Below are 20,862 nucleotides of genomic sequence, written 5' to 3'. Positions count from 1 at the left end.
CGCGCACTGTACGCTCTAGTACAACAATACAAAAACCTGAGTGACTGATCTATCAACGCACGGCTCAAACTACTGGACGGATCGGGCTGGCAGATTATGCAGCTATTATGACGCAGACATCCGCTAAGCAAGGATTTTTGAAGGATTAAACTCCTAAGGGGGTAAAATAGGGGTTAGAAATTTGTGTAGTCCACGCGGACGACGTAGCGAGCATAAGTTATATAATCATAAGCGTAGTTATTATAAGTTTGATATAATATCGCAAAGTCAAAAGAAACTTTCGAGACTTGTTATTTGTAAATCGTGTAATAAATAAAGGGTAGGTAGGTACAAAGAAAGAACCCGTCCCATCAGAATCGTGACATGACTGGGCACTTCAGACCCTATCTGCTCTTAAGTTCTTAACACTCATTTCACACATTTACGACGTCGTAAAAACCCCATCGAAAACACTAATGGGCGGGCTATTTTCGTGTATGAATTTATAATTCCTGGCCCCATGGCGGTTGGGGTCTTTCGGACCTCGTGATTTATTGGTGGGTTGTAGGCTGTAAACTTAATTTAGTGCGGGAATTTAGATCAGTGATCAGAATTAACACGTGTTACTTTTATTGGGTTTATGTTCTAAATATAGGTTAATGACTTCTTTCATTTAGCAAATTCTCAGCATTTTTATAGGACTGCCCAAAAAAGGGAGTGCTATGTTTTCAAGGTGTTTGTTTGTGAGTTGCTTTATTCCACCATAATTTCTAAATGTCTAAATGATTTTTTCTCGTCTTTTCAGATTCTTTCGTCAACAGTCAAGAATGGACAGCGTCACGGGGTGTAACGGAGTTGCGGGTGGGTGTCCTAGGCTCCCCGGACAGTGGCAAATCAGCTTTAGTGCACAGATACCTAACTGGGGCATACATGCAAGAAGAAAGTCCAGAAGGTTCGTTTATTAAGTACTTTTATTAATATACGACAAATAAAAGATGTTAGTCTTGAAGTAAGCAGCTGCCATCTAGTGACGAGTAGCTGTAAAAGTCTAATTAGCGCCATCTATGATTGAGTAGAAAAATTTAACATTAGCGCCATCTAGTCGAATTTATTACAACTATGATGCGGACAACAACGTAGTGTATTACGCTGATTGTAGATGGAGCTAATATTGTTTTAGGGGTTTCTATATAGGTGGCGTTACTAGTGTTAAAAGCTTTTCTGTACATAATGCTATTCATAAAGGTTTTTTTTGTATATACATAACTACAATATATAATAGTAATTTTCATCATCATCGTCATCAACCGATATTTAATAGGTAGCAATTTTGCTCATCATCATCAACCGATAGACGTCCACTGCTGCACATAGCTATATTGTGGGGAGTGGGGACTAGGTAGGTATGTAGTTAGTAGTTACTTACTATTTAATGTAGGTAGGTAATGAGCTTTGAACTTCTGGGAAAAGAGTTGTAATATGTTGTTAATCATAGAACATTAAATTATTAGAATATCTTTCAAATTTTCCATCAAAGTTAGTATTTTTTAATAGATGAAATAGAAAATATTTTTTTATTCAAGTAAACTTTTACAAGTGCTTTTGAATCGTTAACTAGTTTAATTTACCATTGGTTCGGAATGCCGTTCCTACCGAGAAGAATATAATATAATAATAAGTAGGCCAAAATGAATCAAACAACTTTTGTATCGAGCTGGTAGGTAAGAGGAACACTTGTCTAGGATTAACATTTGGTGTGTTTATTAATTTCCATGTTGGCAGGCGGCAGATTCAAGAAGGAGGTGATAATCGACGGCCACAGCTACCTGCTGCTGATCCGGGACGAGGGCGGGTCACCAGAGATGCAGGTCAGTGAGCTAATTGGTTGCCTTCAAATATATGCCTATTTATTGGCGTCGCCTTACGTACGGGTCAGAGGCACAGAGGTAGATACTGAAACCGGATCACTTTAGGATGGCACTTACCTCGAGTTGAAGGAGCATTCATTTTATTTATAAAAAATTTTTTCTAGGTGATGCCCGCGACTTTGTCCGCGTGGATTTAGGTAAAAATCCCGTTAATCTTTAATTTTCCGGGATAAAAAGTAGCCCATGTCCTTCCCCGGGATATAAGCTAACTCGTTATCAAATTTTATTAAAATTGGTTATACTTTTGGGCCGTGAAAAGCTAGCATACAAGCAGAGAGACAGACACACACACAGACAAACAGACACACTTTCGCATTTATAAATATGGAATATGGATTACTGATCCATATCCACACATATATGGATGAATATGTCTATGCAATGAGACGATTCCTCGTTCTTTTGAAATTAGTTAGTAATTTTTTTAATATGGCTGTTAGAGGGAGCCTATGCTTGCCTAGGGCGCTCTCGACATTTAATCCGCCTCTGGCGATAATAAAACTGAGCAAACGAGCAGGTAGGTCATCTAGAATCTAGATGTTAAGTGATTACCGCCACTAGTAATACCTATAATATATTTTTCATCAAGAGATCTGTTACCAACTTATATTGAAGATTTAAGAACTCTGAATCCCAGCAATAAAAGCTAAATATAATGCCACAACAAAAAAACGACATTTCGCTTTACGAGTATAAAAGTACACGCCATAAAAGGCTAAGCTAAGGGCTGTGGATGCTAGATTGTAAACTGTGATCATAAAATATCAGTTTTGTGGTTGACTGCTGAGTAAATACATAAAAGTAAGTAATATGAAACATAGCACTACCCTCTATGTATATAGCGCGAATCGATAAGAGCATCCTGGGAGATGTTTCCATTGTTACGGTACGTCACGTTACCAGGAGAAATCTTTTCTACGATTCCTTCTGGCAACGTGACGTACTGTAACAATGGGACACACAACATCTCCTAGGATGCTATTATCGATTCGCTCTACTTATAAAGGGTAAGTTTTGATGACTGTCACTATTTTATAAATATATAAAAGGAAAAGTGACTGACTGATTGACTGACTGACTGAAGTGACTGACTGATCTATCAATGCACAGCTCAAACCACGACGGACGTGACGTAGACATCCGCTAAGAAAGGATTTTTGAAAATTCAACCCCTAAAGGGATAAAATAAGAGTTTGAAATTTGTGTAGTCTACGCGGATGAAGTCGCGAGCATCAGCTGCTATAGTAATATTTTTAAAGTTCCTATGATAAACCTTGAATTTGAATTGTGTGGCACATTGGAAACTACTCAAGGCTGCATAACTTTTCAATCTGCCTAAATCTGTCATTTAATAAGTATGGACAAGAAACACCAGATCAAAAGTCTTGTGTTTCTAAAACAATGGAAACAGACATTTCTATAGTAGGTCAGTCGGGCTAAAGTTTTGTTTTGTAAAATGTTTGAACAATTTCCTTTGATAACAAGTAGATACTAAAACTACTACTAAGTAGGTACTACTAAAAAGATACTAAATAAATTGGATTGCTGTGATAGCCTAGTGGATAAGACGTCCGTTGCCTATTCAGGAGGTCGGGGGTCCGATCCCGGGCACGCACCTCTGTAACTTTTCTACAAATCCGCTGTCTCCTTCTAAAGGTCGATGCACATTATTTTCTGCCGCGTACTGTACACACCTACTAGAAACTTTACCTCTTTATAATAATCTTTATAATATTTATTAGTTTAGAAGTGTAGATTATCATAACTTTGTACAAAAGAATACCTTCTTTGTAGCTGTTTGACAAAGAAATTGTTTGTTGTTTTCCTCTCTTGAAGAAAATTTTCCTTTACCGTAAGTAGGTATTTACCTACGAACGAGTATAGATTGAGAGCAAGTAATAGATTTTAGCTAAGAGAATTTATTAATTTCAAATTTCAAAACGTTTTATTAAAAGTCATAGCAATAATATATTATAGTGGATAATTATATGTTTAAAAACCCCGCGGTAACCATGGATTTTTACGTGATAAAATGTAGCTAAAATGTAAGCTAAATAAAATGAAATGGTGACTGACTGACTGACTGATCTATGAACGCACAGTTCAAACTATTGGACGAATCGGGCTGAAATTTAGCATGCAGATAGCTATTATGAAGTAGGCATCCGCTAAGAAAGGATTTTTGAAAATTTATGTAGTCCACGCGGACGAAGTCGCGACTCGCGAGCATAAGCTAGTCATTAATAAGGTTAATAGACATCTAATGTCCACCATCTCTTGATCTATCACAGCTTCACTTCAATAATCGTTTCGCGGATTGTCTTCAACTCGTAAAGTAACAATCCGAACGGCAAATAACTCTCCGTACCCTCGAGACCCGAGGGTTTATGGTGATTATTACAGCTCCTGAACTTTAAAGGTTAGATGAACTTTCAAACTGTCTACAATATACCTACCTAACTAAGGGTCCGTTAAAGATACTTACACACTACAGAGTTTAAGAAAAATCAACATTATCATCATGATCAAATCATGGCCGGCTCACTACAGAGCACGGCTCTCCTCTTAGATTGAGAAGGGTTTTGGCCATAGTCTACGACGCTGACCAAGTGCGGATTGGCGGATTTCACAAACTTTTTAGAACATTATGGAGAACTTTCAGGCATGCACGATGTTTTCGAGTACATAGTTAATTATTTAAAAACTAAAATATGAATATAGACTTAATACTTATACTTACCTACCTAGTTATTTCCGAAAAACGGATTGGGGGCAATGTAAGCGCCGCCAAGCGATTTGGCGTTCCGGTACGATGCCTTGTAGAAACCAAAGGCGTATGGGTTTAATAAAAACTGCCATACCCCTTCCAGGTCACCCCGCATTTATCTTACATTGCATCATCACTTACCACCAGGTGAGATTGCAGTCAAGGGCTAACTTTTATCGGAATAAAAAAAATTACTCTATGTTAACTGTACTAGACTATCATGCGGGGGTTTAAAGTACTTGAGGGTATTGAACTAAATACGTACAAGTACGTACTTCACAGTTTATTACGACACTTCTAGTGTTTGTCAAATAGTGCCCAGATATTTAATGAATAGGCGGATACTAGGTGGTTGCTTTGTCTAGACGACTTCGTTGGGTCTGCTGTACTATTATCATTGCTCTGGGGTTGGGGTCTCAATGTGCTGGAATGGCGACCTCGCACCGGAAGACGCAGCGTTGAAAGACCCTCCACTAGGTGGACGGACGACATCAGACGAGTCACAGGGAGCCGTTGGATTCAACAAGAGACCTATGTCCAGCAGTGGACGTCTATCGGTTGATGATGATGATGATGACTTAATGAATACCTAGTTTTAAAAGATTAGTCACGCAATGAAAGTACCTATTCCAACTTCCCAACATTGCATCGTAGGTGTAGACAAATTGACGAATATGAATATGAAATAGGATGTCCGTGTTAACGCAACCTACATACTATCATAGTTCTATCCCAGTTGCGGCAAGCTAAATACTCGGGTAAATATGGGATGACTAATTTTATTTTAGATTGATCCGACTTTAACTTTGACATCTCTGTGATCATGGTTTCTTTCACCGTTAAAGCAAGTGATATTTAACAGGGCTTTAATTACAATCCCAAGGGTCTTAACTCGCACTAAAATATTGCTGGCTTGATGTCCTGACATAGTGACGTCACAATTTTACATAGGTCGGGTGGTCGGACCCAAAGGGTGCCCTGTATAGCACTCTAAATATAAATTATTATTAAAAGTAGGCAAGCAAGAGTGACGTCATTCATTTCAGCCTGTAAAAACATTGCTCCAAGATCGGAGGAAATGACTTCAAGAAAATTAAAGCTGTTAAAAAAAGTCATAGGCAGAATCAGATCTATGGGCAGAATAGATAAAATTATAATAAGGGTCGTTCGATCTTCGAATATCATGCGGTAGATTATTTGACCACTTTTGAGCAGTGAAAGGCTTTGTAGTTAAGAGCTGTCCGCCTCCTATTCGGGAAATCGGGGGTTCGATCTAGGGGACTCTAACTTTTCGGAGTTATGTGCGTTTTAGGCCTTTGCCAATCAGCAATTGGCCAGCGTGATAGACTATGGCCAAACTTTTCTCATTCTGACAGGAGACGTGTGCTCAGTAGTGTAGTGAGCCGGCGATGGGTTGATCATGTTAAAAAAAAACCGGTGAAGTGCGAGTCGGAATCGCCATCGCCGGTTCCGTACCAAACACTTTTATATAGAACACTGCAAGTAACCTGCCTAATGTGATTTAGCAAACTAACTTTTTCGTGAACAGATTTTAATTTTTTTATGTGATGTAACCACAAATTCACGGTTTTTGGATTTTTTCCTTTACTTGTGCTATAAGACCTTCCTACCTGATTCTAGGTCATCTGGAAGTAGCCTATAGGTTTTCTTGACAGCCACGTTAGACAGACAGACAACAAAGTGATTCTATGGGTTTCTTTTTCCTTTTGAGGTACGGAATCTTTTCAAAAATCATAGGCAAGGTTCCACAGCCCCCGGCGCTCCCGCGTCCGCATCCTGTCTCTATTGTGGACCAGTATGCCATCCACATTCCACAGTATGCCACTGTACGCAGATAATTACGCCCTACTTTCATCACTAACTCCTCACTTTTCATATTTTCCCGCTTGTTACTTTTATTTAGTCAGTTTTGTCCTCCGTTTTGTTGTATGACTCCAACAAGCACCACCTTCGCTAGTTCTTACAGTAATATTACCGTGATATTCGGTAGGTATATATTACATACATATGTAAGAACATATTTATTTTGAATTTACAAATGTCTCGGCGTTTGGCTGCTAATAGTATCTCAAACATCTGGGAAAAGCTACCTATTAGATTTTTTTTATTTGTGCCTTTTGGGGTGAAGACCATGGGTTCGTGGGGCGAGAGTGCTAGATCCTATTTTAAGGACGTCTACGAAAAATACTAGGCCATCATAAGATCATAGGATAAACTTACCAAATGGGGCAAAAGCTTTAAGCAGCCTCAGGTTATTTCACCGTCGCATCCTGACCCCGATCGAAAGAGACGTCTCTTTGCGACCGGTAATTGCGGCCCACTTCCATCGGGGAACTCCTGCCGTTTTCCACATTTTTCCCGATAATTTTCAGTGTCAATACCGCTTCCTATTTGCGAGGAGATGAAAATTGCGGGCTTCAATAGACAGACTTTCCGTTATGCCGCTTTGGCTTTAAAGATTTTTGATGCAAAGCAAGACTGAAAATTTTGCTCCATGACTGGAGGGCTGGCAGTTACCTCGATCAGCATATTAGTCTGGCCATTCAACGAGGTAACGCTGCCAGCGTTCTGGGCACCCTGCCTTGCGTGCCTGCGTTGTGATTGTTTAGATTCGTTTTATTACAATAAAAGCCAAACAAACTTTGTTTTCAGGAAATTGAAAAACGAATTTTTAGCTCCAAAAGTCAATTTAAGCTAGGTAGGTATCAGGTATCAGTAAAATCTAAGTTGGTCAACTATCTTACTCCCGCAATTCTCGACTGAGTTTAATTGGGTATTTGACTACATCAAAAATAAGTTATTTTTAATTTATTTATATATAGAGATTATTAAATAGAGGGTCTTCCAAAATACGTAAAATTCACGTCCATTGTCAGTTTTAAGTGTAACCAATAAACCAACAAACAAACACACTTTCGCATTTATAATAAGGGTACTGATGCGAAAGTGTGTGTTGTTTGTTGGTTTGTCCTTCAATCACGTCGCAACGGTGCAACGGATTGACGTGATTTTTGCATGGGCATAGATAAAGACCTGGAGAGTGACGTAGGCTAATTTTATCTCGGAAAATCGAAGAGTGCCCACGGGATTTTTTAAAAACTTAATTCCACGCGGACGAAGTCGCGGGCAGTAGCTAGTATTAAAATATAACACTAGGCTATAATTTGGGTTCAAAACGATCTACTTGGCAATTCTCGACACAGCTAAAGCCCTTCAGCCGTCGCCTGCAGCTAATTTGTAGAGTCCGTTGCTCAACTAAAGAGCAAGAAGGGCCTCTCCAGGGAAGGAGAAGTTATACGCAAGCTAAGCCTCTGCCAAACAACCGGACCACTGGGTCCAAGAATGCAGCCATCTTTTACCAGTAGTACAATTCAGTTGTCCGGTTAATCGGACTATGGAACTTTTTTTAATCCATAGTACGGTTGACCGGACCACGGAAGATCTAGTGTTTTAAGCTAGATAACATTTTTAAAAGAAAGAAACAAAGAAAGAAAACATAAACGTTTATTTTTTTTAAGCTGTGCCACACATTACCAGTTAAACCTACGGGTTAGGTTATATACGGTGCCTCTAATACTTGAGCAGTAAAGTCAAAAGACCTCAAGCAGAGGGAGCGCCGGGAATTCCGGTCCGGAATTAACTATGTTACAGTACGCGGCAGTTTTTGCGTGAAATAGTAACAAAAAAATATACACTCACACATGTAACATGGGTATGAGTGACAGAGAAAATGCTCCTACAAAGCTGAAATGTCATTCTGTACTGTACAAACCTTCGCATTTATAATATTAGTGTTATTTCTTCTCTTAAGCGCGTTGTTTGATGTATCCAAGTAACTTTACCCTCCCTGCTCCCTATGTTGGGAGTTTACTGTATAACTTCACAAATAATATTTAATTTGTTAATAGATTGGCTTGATGTAATATTATTGTACTAGCTGTTGCCCGCGACTTCGTCCGCGTGGATTTACATTTTTCAAAATCCCACGGGAACTCTTTGATTTTCCAGGATAAAAAGAAGCCTATGTGTTAATCCTATCTCCATTCCAATTTTCTATTCTATTCTATTCTATACACGCACACATACAGACTCATGTTATGTCTTCTCTTAAGCGCGTTGTTTGATGTATCCAAGTTACTTTACCCTCTTAACAGAGGGAGTAGCCCTATGTTGGGAGTTTAATGTGTAACTTCACAAAGAATATTTAATTCGTTAATAGATTGGCTTGATGTAGTATTATTATATTGTAGAGAAAATCGCTAGGGTCAAAGATCAAATGGAATTTAGAAGTGACAAGCTGAACTTTGTTTTGGCAGTACAAAGATAATAATATACTTTACCAGGTATTGTACCTTGATGGTTCGATGTCAGAAACCTTCCCGCAAGTCCCAACAACAACTTTACAAAGTTTCAAACAACGTCAACGAACAAACATTGACGTTTACCGATACCTACGATCAAATCATTGTTTAGGTACATAAGAATTTCGTATTTTACGGCGATCGATACGTGTCACACATGACACGTGAGGGCCACACAATAGAAAATTAAATACGTTGAGACTTGAGCGTAAAATGCTTTTATTTATTACACGAATGCCCAAAAAAAGGTGTGTAATGTATTCAGATTTCAGATACATAGGTATGTGTGTGTTTCTTGATTCCACCATAACTTTTGAATGCCTGATACATATTTGGATGTATAGTATGCGACAGGTCGAGATGGCAATCGGGAAAGGAGCACCCCGCACACCCGCACAGCCCCCGCGCTAACCCTGTGCGGACGAGCGCGGGTGATGTGCGGGTGTGCGGGGCGTCCCCCCGCCTCATAGCCGATAACCATCTCGACCTGTCGCGATGTTAGAATCCTTACATCATCCCGATAACACTAGTCTTAATTTTTTTGAAAAGAATAATTATAAGGCGCTATTTTTCGATGTGAAATTTTTTTTCTTTAATTATTTGTTCATTTATAGAACAAAATATGACAGACATAATTAAACCGCAGTTGTGGTTCAAAAACTTTTTAAATTACTCGTTTCAAGTTTTCAACTGATGAGAGATACAATATTATATCAGATGGAAACCGACTACGAGGCATTTCCACAGTCCATTAATTGTTCGATGTCAGTAATTACTGTTTGTGGCCGATTTGGTGCATGTATTTGTAGTATTTATCGGTATATTCATTCCTATCAGATAGTTGTTATAGAATAAGGGTTGCTATAGACATAGTAGGTTCGGCACAGTCGGGCAGGAGAATAGAGATGATGGCTAATTGGCTAGCTAAATGGCTACTAGTCAAATCAGCGACCTTTTATCAAACGTCAAAACGTTTGCTTGTATAAAATACACAGATGTTACGTCATAAACGTTTGACGTAATTTCACGTACTTTTTTAGTTAAATCGATAATTTGAAGTGGTTAGGAAACTTTAAACTAACAGCGCAGCGGTTTATACGAATTTTGGAAGACCCTCTATGCGCTATTTAATACTTCCTAAGAAATAATAATAAACTGAAACTTAAACTTTTAATATGAACTATTAGTAATAATAATTGTTAAAAGTTTAATACTTAGGTTAATTGTAAACCCATCTGTTCGAAGCCGAGGCGAGTCATCGTATTATTGATAATATCGCTTTGATATGTTGCCATGTAATTTGTTAACCTATTATATGTTTGTAGAAACCTTTACGAAACAAACCCAAAATTTACGTAAAGACAAACGAAACAACATAGTCGACGAATACACAAATGTGCTTATAACAGTATGTATGACTATACATAACACAACGCAATGCAATCAAGGCAAATTCAATTGCCACCTCTGTTTTATTAACTTATTGATCTATGGCGCTTTCACTGCGACAACCGGTTTTATGCGATCTGGTTATCGGAATAAGGTTCATTTCAGCATGTCAATTAGGCGACCCTTCACAGGTCACGCATGGCGACTGGTTGGCGCCAAAAACGAAATGTTTTGTTTGTATTGCTGTCTTTAAAAGTTGATCGATGTAGGGGGAAAGTACGCTTTCCTCGTGCCTAGTTAAAAATTAAAATTTAATACCGCCTTGGATTTGTAGGAAGTACTTATGTTCGTCCGTCCACTTAGTGGGGGGTCTTCCAACGCTGCGACTTCCGGTGCGAAGGCGCTATTCCAGCACCTTGCGAATATGGTATATATACTATATCCTTCGAGTATGAACCCTAAAAATAACGGACTTTCATTTTTTAGGGTTCCGTACTTCAAAAGGAAAAACGGAACCCTTATAGGATCACTTTGTTGTCTGTCTGTCGGTCGGTCTGTCAAGAAACCTACAGGATACTTCCCGTTGACCTAGAATCATGAAATTTGGCAGGTAGGTAGGTCTTATAGCAGACACTTGGAAAAAAATCTGAAAACCGTGGTTTTGTGGTTACATCACACAAAAAAAATTAAATTGTGGTCATGAACTAATAATTAGTGTTTCAATTTTCAAAGTAAGATAACTATATCAAGTGGGGTTTCATATGAAAGGTATTCACCTGTGCATTCCAAAACCGATTTTTATTTATTTTATGCATCATATGTAGTTTTTGAATTATCGTGCAAAATGTCGATAAAATATGAATTTAATACGGAACCCTCGGTGCGCGAGCCTGACTCGCACTTAGCCGGTTTTTTTTTTAATTATATAGGCAAACGCTTGACCACAATCACACCTGATGGAAAGTGATGATGCGGCCTAAGATGGGACGTGTTTACCTAGAAGATGCCTATTCACTCTTGCTTTCAAGATACTGGGGTTGTAATTGGTAGGAAGCACAGATCGTGAAAGAGTATTCCAGGCTTTATGCGTATGAGGAATAATGGCGCAAAACGTTTCGAGCGTGTAAATGAAATGTCGACGACATAAGGATGGAAACTCGCACGACGTCTTGCGGTGCGGTCGGTGGTAAAATGGTGAAGGAATGGTGCCAAGATCGAAAACTTTTATCCCCTATTTAAGTCACTTTTAAACTGTTAAAGATGTAGGTAGATTTTTTTACATCTTTGCATATTGTTTTACGGTAAGTACTCGTACCTCTGTAAAATAAATAATAATCTTTGCACTGCTTATTGTGCCCCATAAGGTGAAAATCCGAAATGGATTTGAAAAAATCGGTTACCTCACCATATTGCTTTTGTTTTGATATGACTTTCCTATTTACATAAAGGTGACTTTTAATAAAAGATAAGAAAGAATTACCATTTTTTGAAACCCCGTGTCGTTCTCTTTACACTTTCTGGCAAAAGAATTATTTCATATTTGATAAGATTTTTCCTTCTTACATTTGAATTTTGATAACTCTACCCTATACAAGGCCTGTTTCAGAAGAAAGAAATTTCAGTTAACTGACTCAACTTTAGTCGAGTTTTTAGATTTTAGTCAGGTGTAGGTACTTTTAAATATTTTTAATTTACAACATTACAAAGATTAAATCTGATAAGATTAAAACAACGTTTGTGTTGGAACTGGCTGTAAACTAAATTGTTTATATTTAAATATGTTCTTATTCTTATTTTTTGTTTTACATTCGATGACATATTCACTTACTTCAAATACATATCTCAAACAGGACGTCCAAATTTTTCTTTTTACTGATATTTTTCCTATAAATTCTAAATATCCCAACAGTTTGTATGGGGCGTGCTACGAGTATATCTATTCCTTTAAAAGTTTATACTTATATCTAAACGATTCATTTTCGACAGAAGTCAGAAGTGCTTTTTCTGTCTGCCTCAGCGATTTTTACGTTTAAAGGCAAAATTACACACATAGGTGAAGAGAACAATGCGCCATTCTGGGTCCGCCGTGGAAACATAAAACGAAATGGTTTTAAAATTTTTGCACAAACAAGAATAAAAAAGCTAATTTTCAACTCGCTCTAGACTTCGAGCTCCACGTCTAGGAGTAAATATTGCCCTCAACGACTATACGAGTATAAGAGCTAGCGCGCACCACGGTAAATTTCCGTACCTACGTTTTTTCCCCGTCGCTCCGTGGTGCGCGCTAGCTCTCACTAAAGACAGGCATATTACCTCTAGCTGAGATTTTTACAGCGTACTTTGACTTAGCTCTGACATATTACAACAGTTATAACGAGACAGATGTATGTCTCTCACATAAAACTGCCTTGTTTTAACTCTAAATATGACAAAAGTCTAAGGACGCGCTATAAATCTCAGTTATGTATGTTGCACTACTTTACAGGTTATACGTCAAGCTGGGAAAAATAGACAGGTCAAACGGAACAGGTATACCTACCTATGTCAGATCGGCTTTATCAGATACGTGCTCATTTATGAAACATTTTCATCAGTTCATTTCGATTTGCGAACCTAGTTCAGTCCGTCCGGCGCGGTGGCCTACCGCCTAATCTGCATAAATCTAATCCTACTTGATCTGCATTCTCATCGTCCTGATAAATTTACGACAACAGTAATGAGTTCTTTGTAATGAAATCTTTCTTAAGCTTTCTGTTCTCACCCAATACAAAACCTCCTGTCTTTTTATCCAGGAGAAAACTGCAAGTCATTGCACACTTTAACAATACAGCTATTTGGTCGTCACTACAATGGAACTTATAGTAATAAGAACAGATCAATTTGCGCATATATTATTTAGACCATGTGGGCCGGTACTTTGGCAGACGTAGAGCAAAGCAACTCTTCCTCGAGTCATCCATTTGATTTTGGTTCCAGACGTCCATCCGTGCTTGGGCAAGTTTAATATTACACAAAACTACAGCGAGCAGAATACAGAACTATCGCACAGGGTGCATAATAGTTTATATTTTAAGTAGGTTTAAATAATTCCATAATATTAATATAATATTATAAATGTGAAAGTGTGGATGTTTGGATGTTTGTTACTCAATCACGCAAAAACGGCTGAAAGGATTTGGATGAAATTTGGAATGGAGATAGATTGTACCCTGGATTAACACATACCTATAAGCTACCTACTTTTATACCGGAAAATCAAAGAGTTCCCGCGGGATTTTGAAAAATGTAAATCCACGCGGACGAAGTCGCGAGCATCAGCTAGTAAGTCCATAATAATATATCGTGATTGTTAATTTGTTGATTTTTTTAATATATATGTACCTAATAATATTTTACAAGGAGAGGCCTAGCGTAATTTACATATTTTTTAGTCGTTGAGGCACCCGTCCAAGTCACGTGTATGTATATTGTATACAGAAGGACACACGTGTTTCTGGCGTTTTATTATTTATTAGTAGATAAATTATTCAATAGCAGATTCATTATAATATTACGTATTTAATTTGCGTGGCAGATTCCTTCTAAAACCGGTTGGGAATTGAAATATAGCTCAATCTAAAACGTTCCATACGAAAATAAATGCGAAAGTGTGTTTGTCTGTCTGTTACCTTTTCACGGCTCATCCGCTTAACCGATTTTGATGGTTTTCGATCTTCAGAGATAGCTTGCATCTTAGGGTGATATCTATAGAGCGCACTCTGACTTAGCTTAGACTTAAGACAGAGTTAAAACGAGACAGAGCTATATCTCTCACATAAATCTGTCTCGTTTTAACTCAATCTTAAGTCTGAGCAAAGTCAAAATTTTTATCCCGCAAAATCAAAGAGTTCAGTCACCTACCTACAAGTCGTATAGTATATCAACAGCAAGTTCAAAAGTTCGACGTAATTACAACAGCTTGTGGGTTGTATACACGTATACCTACTCGTAGAGCGAAGGTCAAATATTTGAATTTCGAATAATATCATGTAAATAAGCAATGGAACGCTCGAGTTTGTTTTTGGCGTGGCATTCGTGGCTTGAATTTTAAATTTGAAAATGCTCCTTGGAAGTTGAAACGTCGAATGCTTTTCGAGCCAATGACTGCTGACTGCTGAGTGACGTAAGCACTGAATGAATATGAGATGAATTTTTGGGTATTGCAAAATTTGGTGTTGCCTGCATAAATAATTTTCCCTATTTTATTTCTATGTAACCTTTGCCTCAGTCGCTTGCGTTAGTGTATCTCGGGTTAGTGAACCGATTTTGATCAAAGTTAGAGCAGTATTTATGTTTAGTTAATGTTTAGTTAATTATTATGTAAGTGTTATGTACATATTATGACCTATATATGAGTGTGTAATTTAGTCCCAATCGGATCTTTTTTTTTATTGTGCCTGATTCAGTAACAGTACAGTGCACCAATTTTATAAATATTTAAAGATTAGAGAGATTTAGATAAAGACTTTATGATGAATTTTAAGTACTAATTGAATATACTGAATATAAACTTTTCCTTCGTAGTATTAACCGTTCTTTGACTGTAATTTTTACAATTACAAAGCAAGAAAATGATCGTATCGATCATTTAACATTGTACTATGTACTTATAAGTAAAGTTAGTGATATATTTGCTTATCAAATTCACTACCCACCCTCGCAGTTGTTAGGGCGCACGGTTATAAAGTTGTAACTCAATAAAATGGGCTTTTCCGTTTCGTGTTTCCCGAAAAGCCTTGTATGCTTTGGGGACAAGAGGCTGCGTAGAATTTTATGAGTGCCCCTTTAAGAAAATAGTCTTTACATATTCGCACTGAAGCAACATAACAACAATAAGGTAAATAGGTATAAAAAGTATAACGGACGAGTACAAAGAAGATAGGTGAGTGAGACGAGTACCACGGTTGAAGTCTCTTACCAGATAAGACTACTAACATTATTGAATTCCTAAATTGTTAAGGCACGTGTGGCCTAATTAAGATAATGCATATATTCGATTGCGATTGTTAAGAAATGTTGAGCCAAGTCGGTAACTGGATGGGTTAGACTTTGGAGGTCTGAATTTGACCTTTTTGTTACCTCGGCAAGCCATCGCTCTCAACTCTCAGTTATTATCACAAACATCTGATAATAAGTGCAAAACCTAGAGTTGAAATATCGTTCTCTTAATCGAGTTAAATGCGGAAGTATCTGGGATTCCATGCATTATTATCCCAAAAGTAGACCTACAAATTTATGTGATTAAGAGAAAGTGGTCGTGACCCTCAGCAATGAGGAATATGTCTATAAAGAAAAATGGACCCAGCCGAGAATTGAACTCAAAATCCTTGTATAATTTCATGGCCTGTTTTTGTTTGTACTACTAAGTTGTCTCATGTCAAATCAATTCACCTGGCATAGAAACTGTTTACAGCGATTTTACATGTAAACGGTCGTAACAAAGCAGTATAACGTCATGATTTATTTATGAGTCTAAGTAGTCGGTTTAAAGAATATAAATCAAGAGCAGGTTGTTTTTATTTTGAATATAATATTCTTAAAGTAAAATTCATTTATACTATTATTATAAACGTAAAAGTCTGTCTCTCTGTCTGTTATCTTTTCACGGGCGAACCCACGTAAAATTTGGTAGGCACAGGGATAGCTGGCATGGATGAAGGTTATGTCTTTTTATCCCAGAAAATTAAAAAGTTCCCATGGCATTAAAATAAACTAAATCCAAGTGGACGAAGTCACGGGCAGCATGTAGTAATTTTACAAATTGATCTAGATAACAACTAAAGTAATGTTACTTCTGGCTTTGTCGTTCTAAACTTCTTAAGTAAACCCGCCCCTAAAAATAATAAATTGTCAATAACACTTTGTTAGCTTTGTCAGACTGCAGACAAAATGTAAACAAAATATTTTAAGGGTTGTAAGACCTAGTATAGCCGAATTATTTAATAAATAAAATATGTATGTATGTGATAAAAACGCTTTTGTAACTTTACATAATATTATTATCTATGGTAAGGTAAACTTTATAGGTATTATTATACTTTGTGATCTATTTATTCTATAAGAAAGGTATTGTTTTTACCTTTATTGAATTTAACGAATTTACTTAGCTACTTGTATGTATGTATGGAGTATGGAAAACTAGAGCCAATAATTAAGAACTAGTTAAAAGAAAAAGTTACTAGGTAGAAGAAGAATTAGTTAATTCGACGCTCACTGTTTTATATTTCCTTTTTTATAAAAGCATTATTGATTACGACTTCAGTCTCGACACCTACTGTTCCTAAATACCTACTGTACCTATCTAACCTACTGTAATACCAATTTATTTATTAAAATATTGTACTTATTATCTATATCATCTATTCTATTATATTATGTAGTGTCTGTTTAGTTGTGATAGAAATTTTCTACAAAACATTTAACAGAGTGAAAAACCACGGACTTAAATTTCGACGCAAAGCAATTTGTAGGAAAACATTCTACTTGAGACAATTAAATTACAATAGGGCCTTTTAATTAGGTTGTGCTTCGTTTTGTTTCCCACTGTCCCCCGCGGTGTTTATTACAGGATGTAATTTTACACTTGTAATTTATTCACTCATTCCGTCGTCAAATCCCTAATTGAGTGTAATTTTTGACACGTGCTTGGCCGCCGTAGCATAAAGAATATTGTTTTGAGGCGCTCTTTTCTATATTTTTTAAACAAAACTTCTTTAAGCGTGACTTTAGAGTACCTAAGTCAGATGTTTTTGGAACTCCTTTTGTTTCACAAACTATCGTTGTCATAATTATATATCTTAAGTTTCACTTAAAAATTGGTTATGAATTGGCTTTCAACTGAGAGTTTAAGATTGAGAAGAAGATTAATTTTTAAATTAAATGCCTAAATTCTAATTTCTATACTTGGGTTGGGGTTCTATACCTAGTTATTTGGTAAATCAACCAGCTGTAGGTACCGTAAAAAATCTGTTTTCGACAAACATCTACATTGCTCCTATGAATATTGAATGGCACTATTCATTTATTCAAATTATATTTGTAACCATAATACATCACTGTCCATTTGGCGTCACGTTTCTTTTTATTCCCATAAGGTTAATGAGCCTGAATCAATAGGGTTTAGTGTTTTTATACCTCATCTCTCAGTCATGTTCTTTACAAAAATGTTGGTGCAACATGGCTGTAACATGAATTTTCCTTTTGGTATCTTTTCTTCTTAAATCTTTCGTCTCCTGCAGTAGCTGAATATAGTTTCGAAAATAGATCTATAGTAATATATCTAACTAAGGACTCAATGTTGTTCACCCCAACATTGTAATTTACAGATTCAAGTAGGTACGTTAAATTTTATGAGCTAAACTTTAGTTATCATTATTTACTTGAAAAATAAATCAAAGATTAATCTCTTTCAAATTGCACAAAGATAGAGCGATAGTGTCACTCACCTTATTTATACTGCAGACGACCTTTTCCATTTCAATTTGTAAAGCTTTATTAAAATTTAAAATGATAGAAGTAACTAAAATGAAATTCTTGAATACAAGATGTCATTTATCCGTTAGGTACACCTAATTTTGTGAAATAACCTTTTTAGAAGTCTAATCTATCTAACTTAAGCTTTATAGTCGCAAAATTTAACAGAAAAAATACATATACATACAACAAAATGCAAAGTTATTTTTTGTGCGTTATATCTTTTGTGTGCATTACCCAGCTTTTACGACTCTTAGATCTTCGACATGAAGTAGACCTTGGCATTTGCAATGAAAAGACCTTGCCTTTCTCTTTTCCTTGTTGACGTTTCTGATTGCATCTACGAAGAAAATTGTAAGAAAATTAAAAACTTGGTCACTGATTGAAAATAGTGATAAAACAAAAAGGTAACGAAGTTAATTTGTTTTATACAAACGGTGATACTTAATGCGGTTAAGGAAGCAGCCAAACCACAAAGTAATACCTAGCTAAAGTATCACGTTCTGTAAACGTCATTGTAGGTGAGAGCCCAGAGCCACACGAGTATCCTGCGAGCCCTGTATCGAGTTACCAGCCCGCATTATGCATGCCTCTATTCATGCTCTTAAAAAAACAAAGTCAACGCGTCTGCATACTGTATTGTACAGACCTTTTGTTAACATCTCACCCCGGTTTCACGGGGGCTTGAAAACCTGTTCCCGATTACTTGTAACAAGATAACAAAAGATCTTTACTCTTGCGACATGCATGACCCCATATTGTTTTAAACTTTCCTTTTTAAACATGTAGGCTGCTTGTCTAAGCAATGGAAATGTCTGGAATTGTGTTATGTTATATGTACTTAGATTGGTTTTCATTTTAGTCAAGATGTTGATGTTAGACATGAATAATTCATGAGCGAAAATTCCATTTCAATTTGCCAAGACCTTCAAGACTTCAAGGTTCAAGTCTCGTAAGTTTAACAGAAATAGTAGGTACTTGTCATTATGTCTTATTATATTGTATTTCTAGAACACAAAAATTGTATTATAAGTGATTGGTATTGGAATTTAAAATGCATTCAGTAAATCACTACAACTCAATTTTAGGTCAGCCACCCCTGATAATGCGATAAGAGGTATCTATCTGTGTAGTTCGCTATGATATAAAATGTAGTGTATTGTATCAATACCTACGATACAAAGCCAGTCTAGAGATCTAATCCTGTCTACTCGTTTAAATGATTTTGAATTGCATTTATTTTATTGTTTATTTGTTCTCTACCTTTTACAAGATTTGCAAGAGTTTCGCATTGTTCTTAAATATCCTTTCGATATTTCAAATATTTAAGTTATCGTGTCCTACACCATGGAACAATTTTTATCGTGTCCTACAACAAATAACTATTTCTATATAACTAGTATGTTGCCCTAAAACGATAATGTATTCGTATATACTATCAGCGGAAGTAGTGCGAATGAATGAAATTCGTTCTAAAAACCAACATCCTTTTCCGCAATGCACTGCAAGGCGAAATAAACCTATAGTTTGATTAGTATCCTGGATTCCATGCCTTGGAAATATAATTTGAGTATCAATAGTTTTTTTGTCAATACTATATCGCCTTAGTTTAATTATAAAATTTTACGCGTTTCAATTTTATTACTTTCAATATTTATCTCCCATATTTACGGCAAAATATTGAATTATTCTTCCGTTTTACCGATAAAGTACACGCACGCTCGACAGGTAGTTACGTCACATTGTCATTCAATTACTTTCCAGTTTCCAAGCGTTTCGCTTCCTATCCCATGGGTTGGCAGGGTTTCTTGAATTTATGGTTCTTTGATAAATTATTCTATAATAATCAAAGTTATGGCTATTTATTTCACTCTCTGTTGTTTCGTTACTTCTTCTGAATAGCTTAGGATTTTTATTTCTACGCAGTTTTAGTGATAAAAATACTTTTATCTTCCCAGGTTAACATATTATTATTATCATCATCAATAATATTTATCTGATCAGAGATTAACAGTTTATTATCAGGAGGAGCATGAGAATGTTTCGATGAGATAGTGGAATGTAACAACCTAAATGTTTATTATTATCGATCAGCGTCGCCGTCGTCGTTGGAATTAGTTTTCTCTAATATCATATTGAATTCTCAACCCATTAGCTATCAGCTAACATATAATATAGATAGAGGAACATATATACTTTATAGGAATATTGCAAGGCTCAGGAGCGATGCATTTATGTGGCATTTCTCTCTGCAAAGGGCTTTCAGTGCGTTAAAGAGGGATGGGAGTATGTAAAGGCTTCGCAACAAGGCTCCGATCCGCCCGCCCGCCCAGTCGACTTTAGTGGTCTGCCCTGTTCACAACACTATTGTTTTCCTAATTTGGATTTTTTAGAATTATACAACAACAGTTCAACAGTTTTTTGTAAATAACGTGGATAAATCAAATTATATGATTGTGTGATTAGTGCAAATATAACACAGTTATGGATTGGTGAGATCATTAAAATACGTATTTGTATTATATATTATTATTACTTTGGCTGAGTGTTAGGTATTTAAGATTTAAATAGTGCATTCGCTTTTTACTTATCACTAATTGATTATGAAGAAAAGCTGTTTACTTTTGTCGTCTTTTTATGTTGGATACTATGCAAATCGCAAATGATAAGATAACGTAGGTACTTAAAAATAATTAGAATTTTTAAATAATGATAATTTTTAAATAATAATATATTTCATGTCTAGCAATAATAGAATATAGGAATAGAATATAAAACAGATAAAAGTGTAATTATCATAAAAATATACAGAATTTTGTAGTTTGTGTAATATATTTTGTGGCTGCACCTAACGAGCTGACTCTAATTTCAGTATTCGTTTTTGTAATTTACGTTCCATTTGAGA

The 20,862-nt window shown here is 36.3% G+C and overlaps 1 protein-coding gene across 1 annotated transcript in view; it reads left to right on the top strand.

Moving 5' to 3' along the window:
- CenG1A (Centaurin gamma 1A) overlaps positions 1-20,862 on the top strand; it is a 306,864-nt gene that overhangs the window by 263,012 nt on the left and 22,990 nt on the right. The window contains exons 2-3 of the mRNA XM_069502350.1: positions 785-931; positions 1,762-1,847. Coding sequence (XP_069358451.1) covers positions 785-931; positions 1,762-1,847 — 233 coding nt within the window. The remainder of the gene's footprint in view (positions 1-784; positions 932-1,761; positions 1,848-20,862) is intronic.

The sequence above is a fragment of the Maniola hyperantus genome, chromosome 12 (genome assembly GCF_902806685.2).
Source record: "Maniola hyperantus chromosome 12, iAphHyp1.2, whole genome shotgun sequence".
NCBI classification, from domain to species: Eukaryota; Metazoa; Arthropoda; class Insecta; order Lepidoptera; family Nymphalidae; genus Maniola; species Maniola hyperantus.
This window is presented reverse-complemented; position numbering and strand designations above follow the sequence as displayed.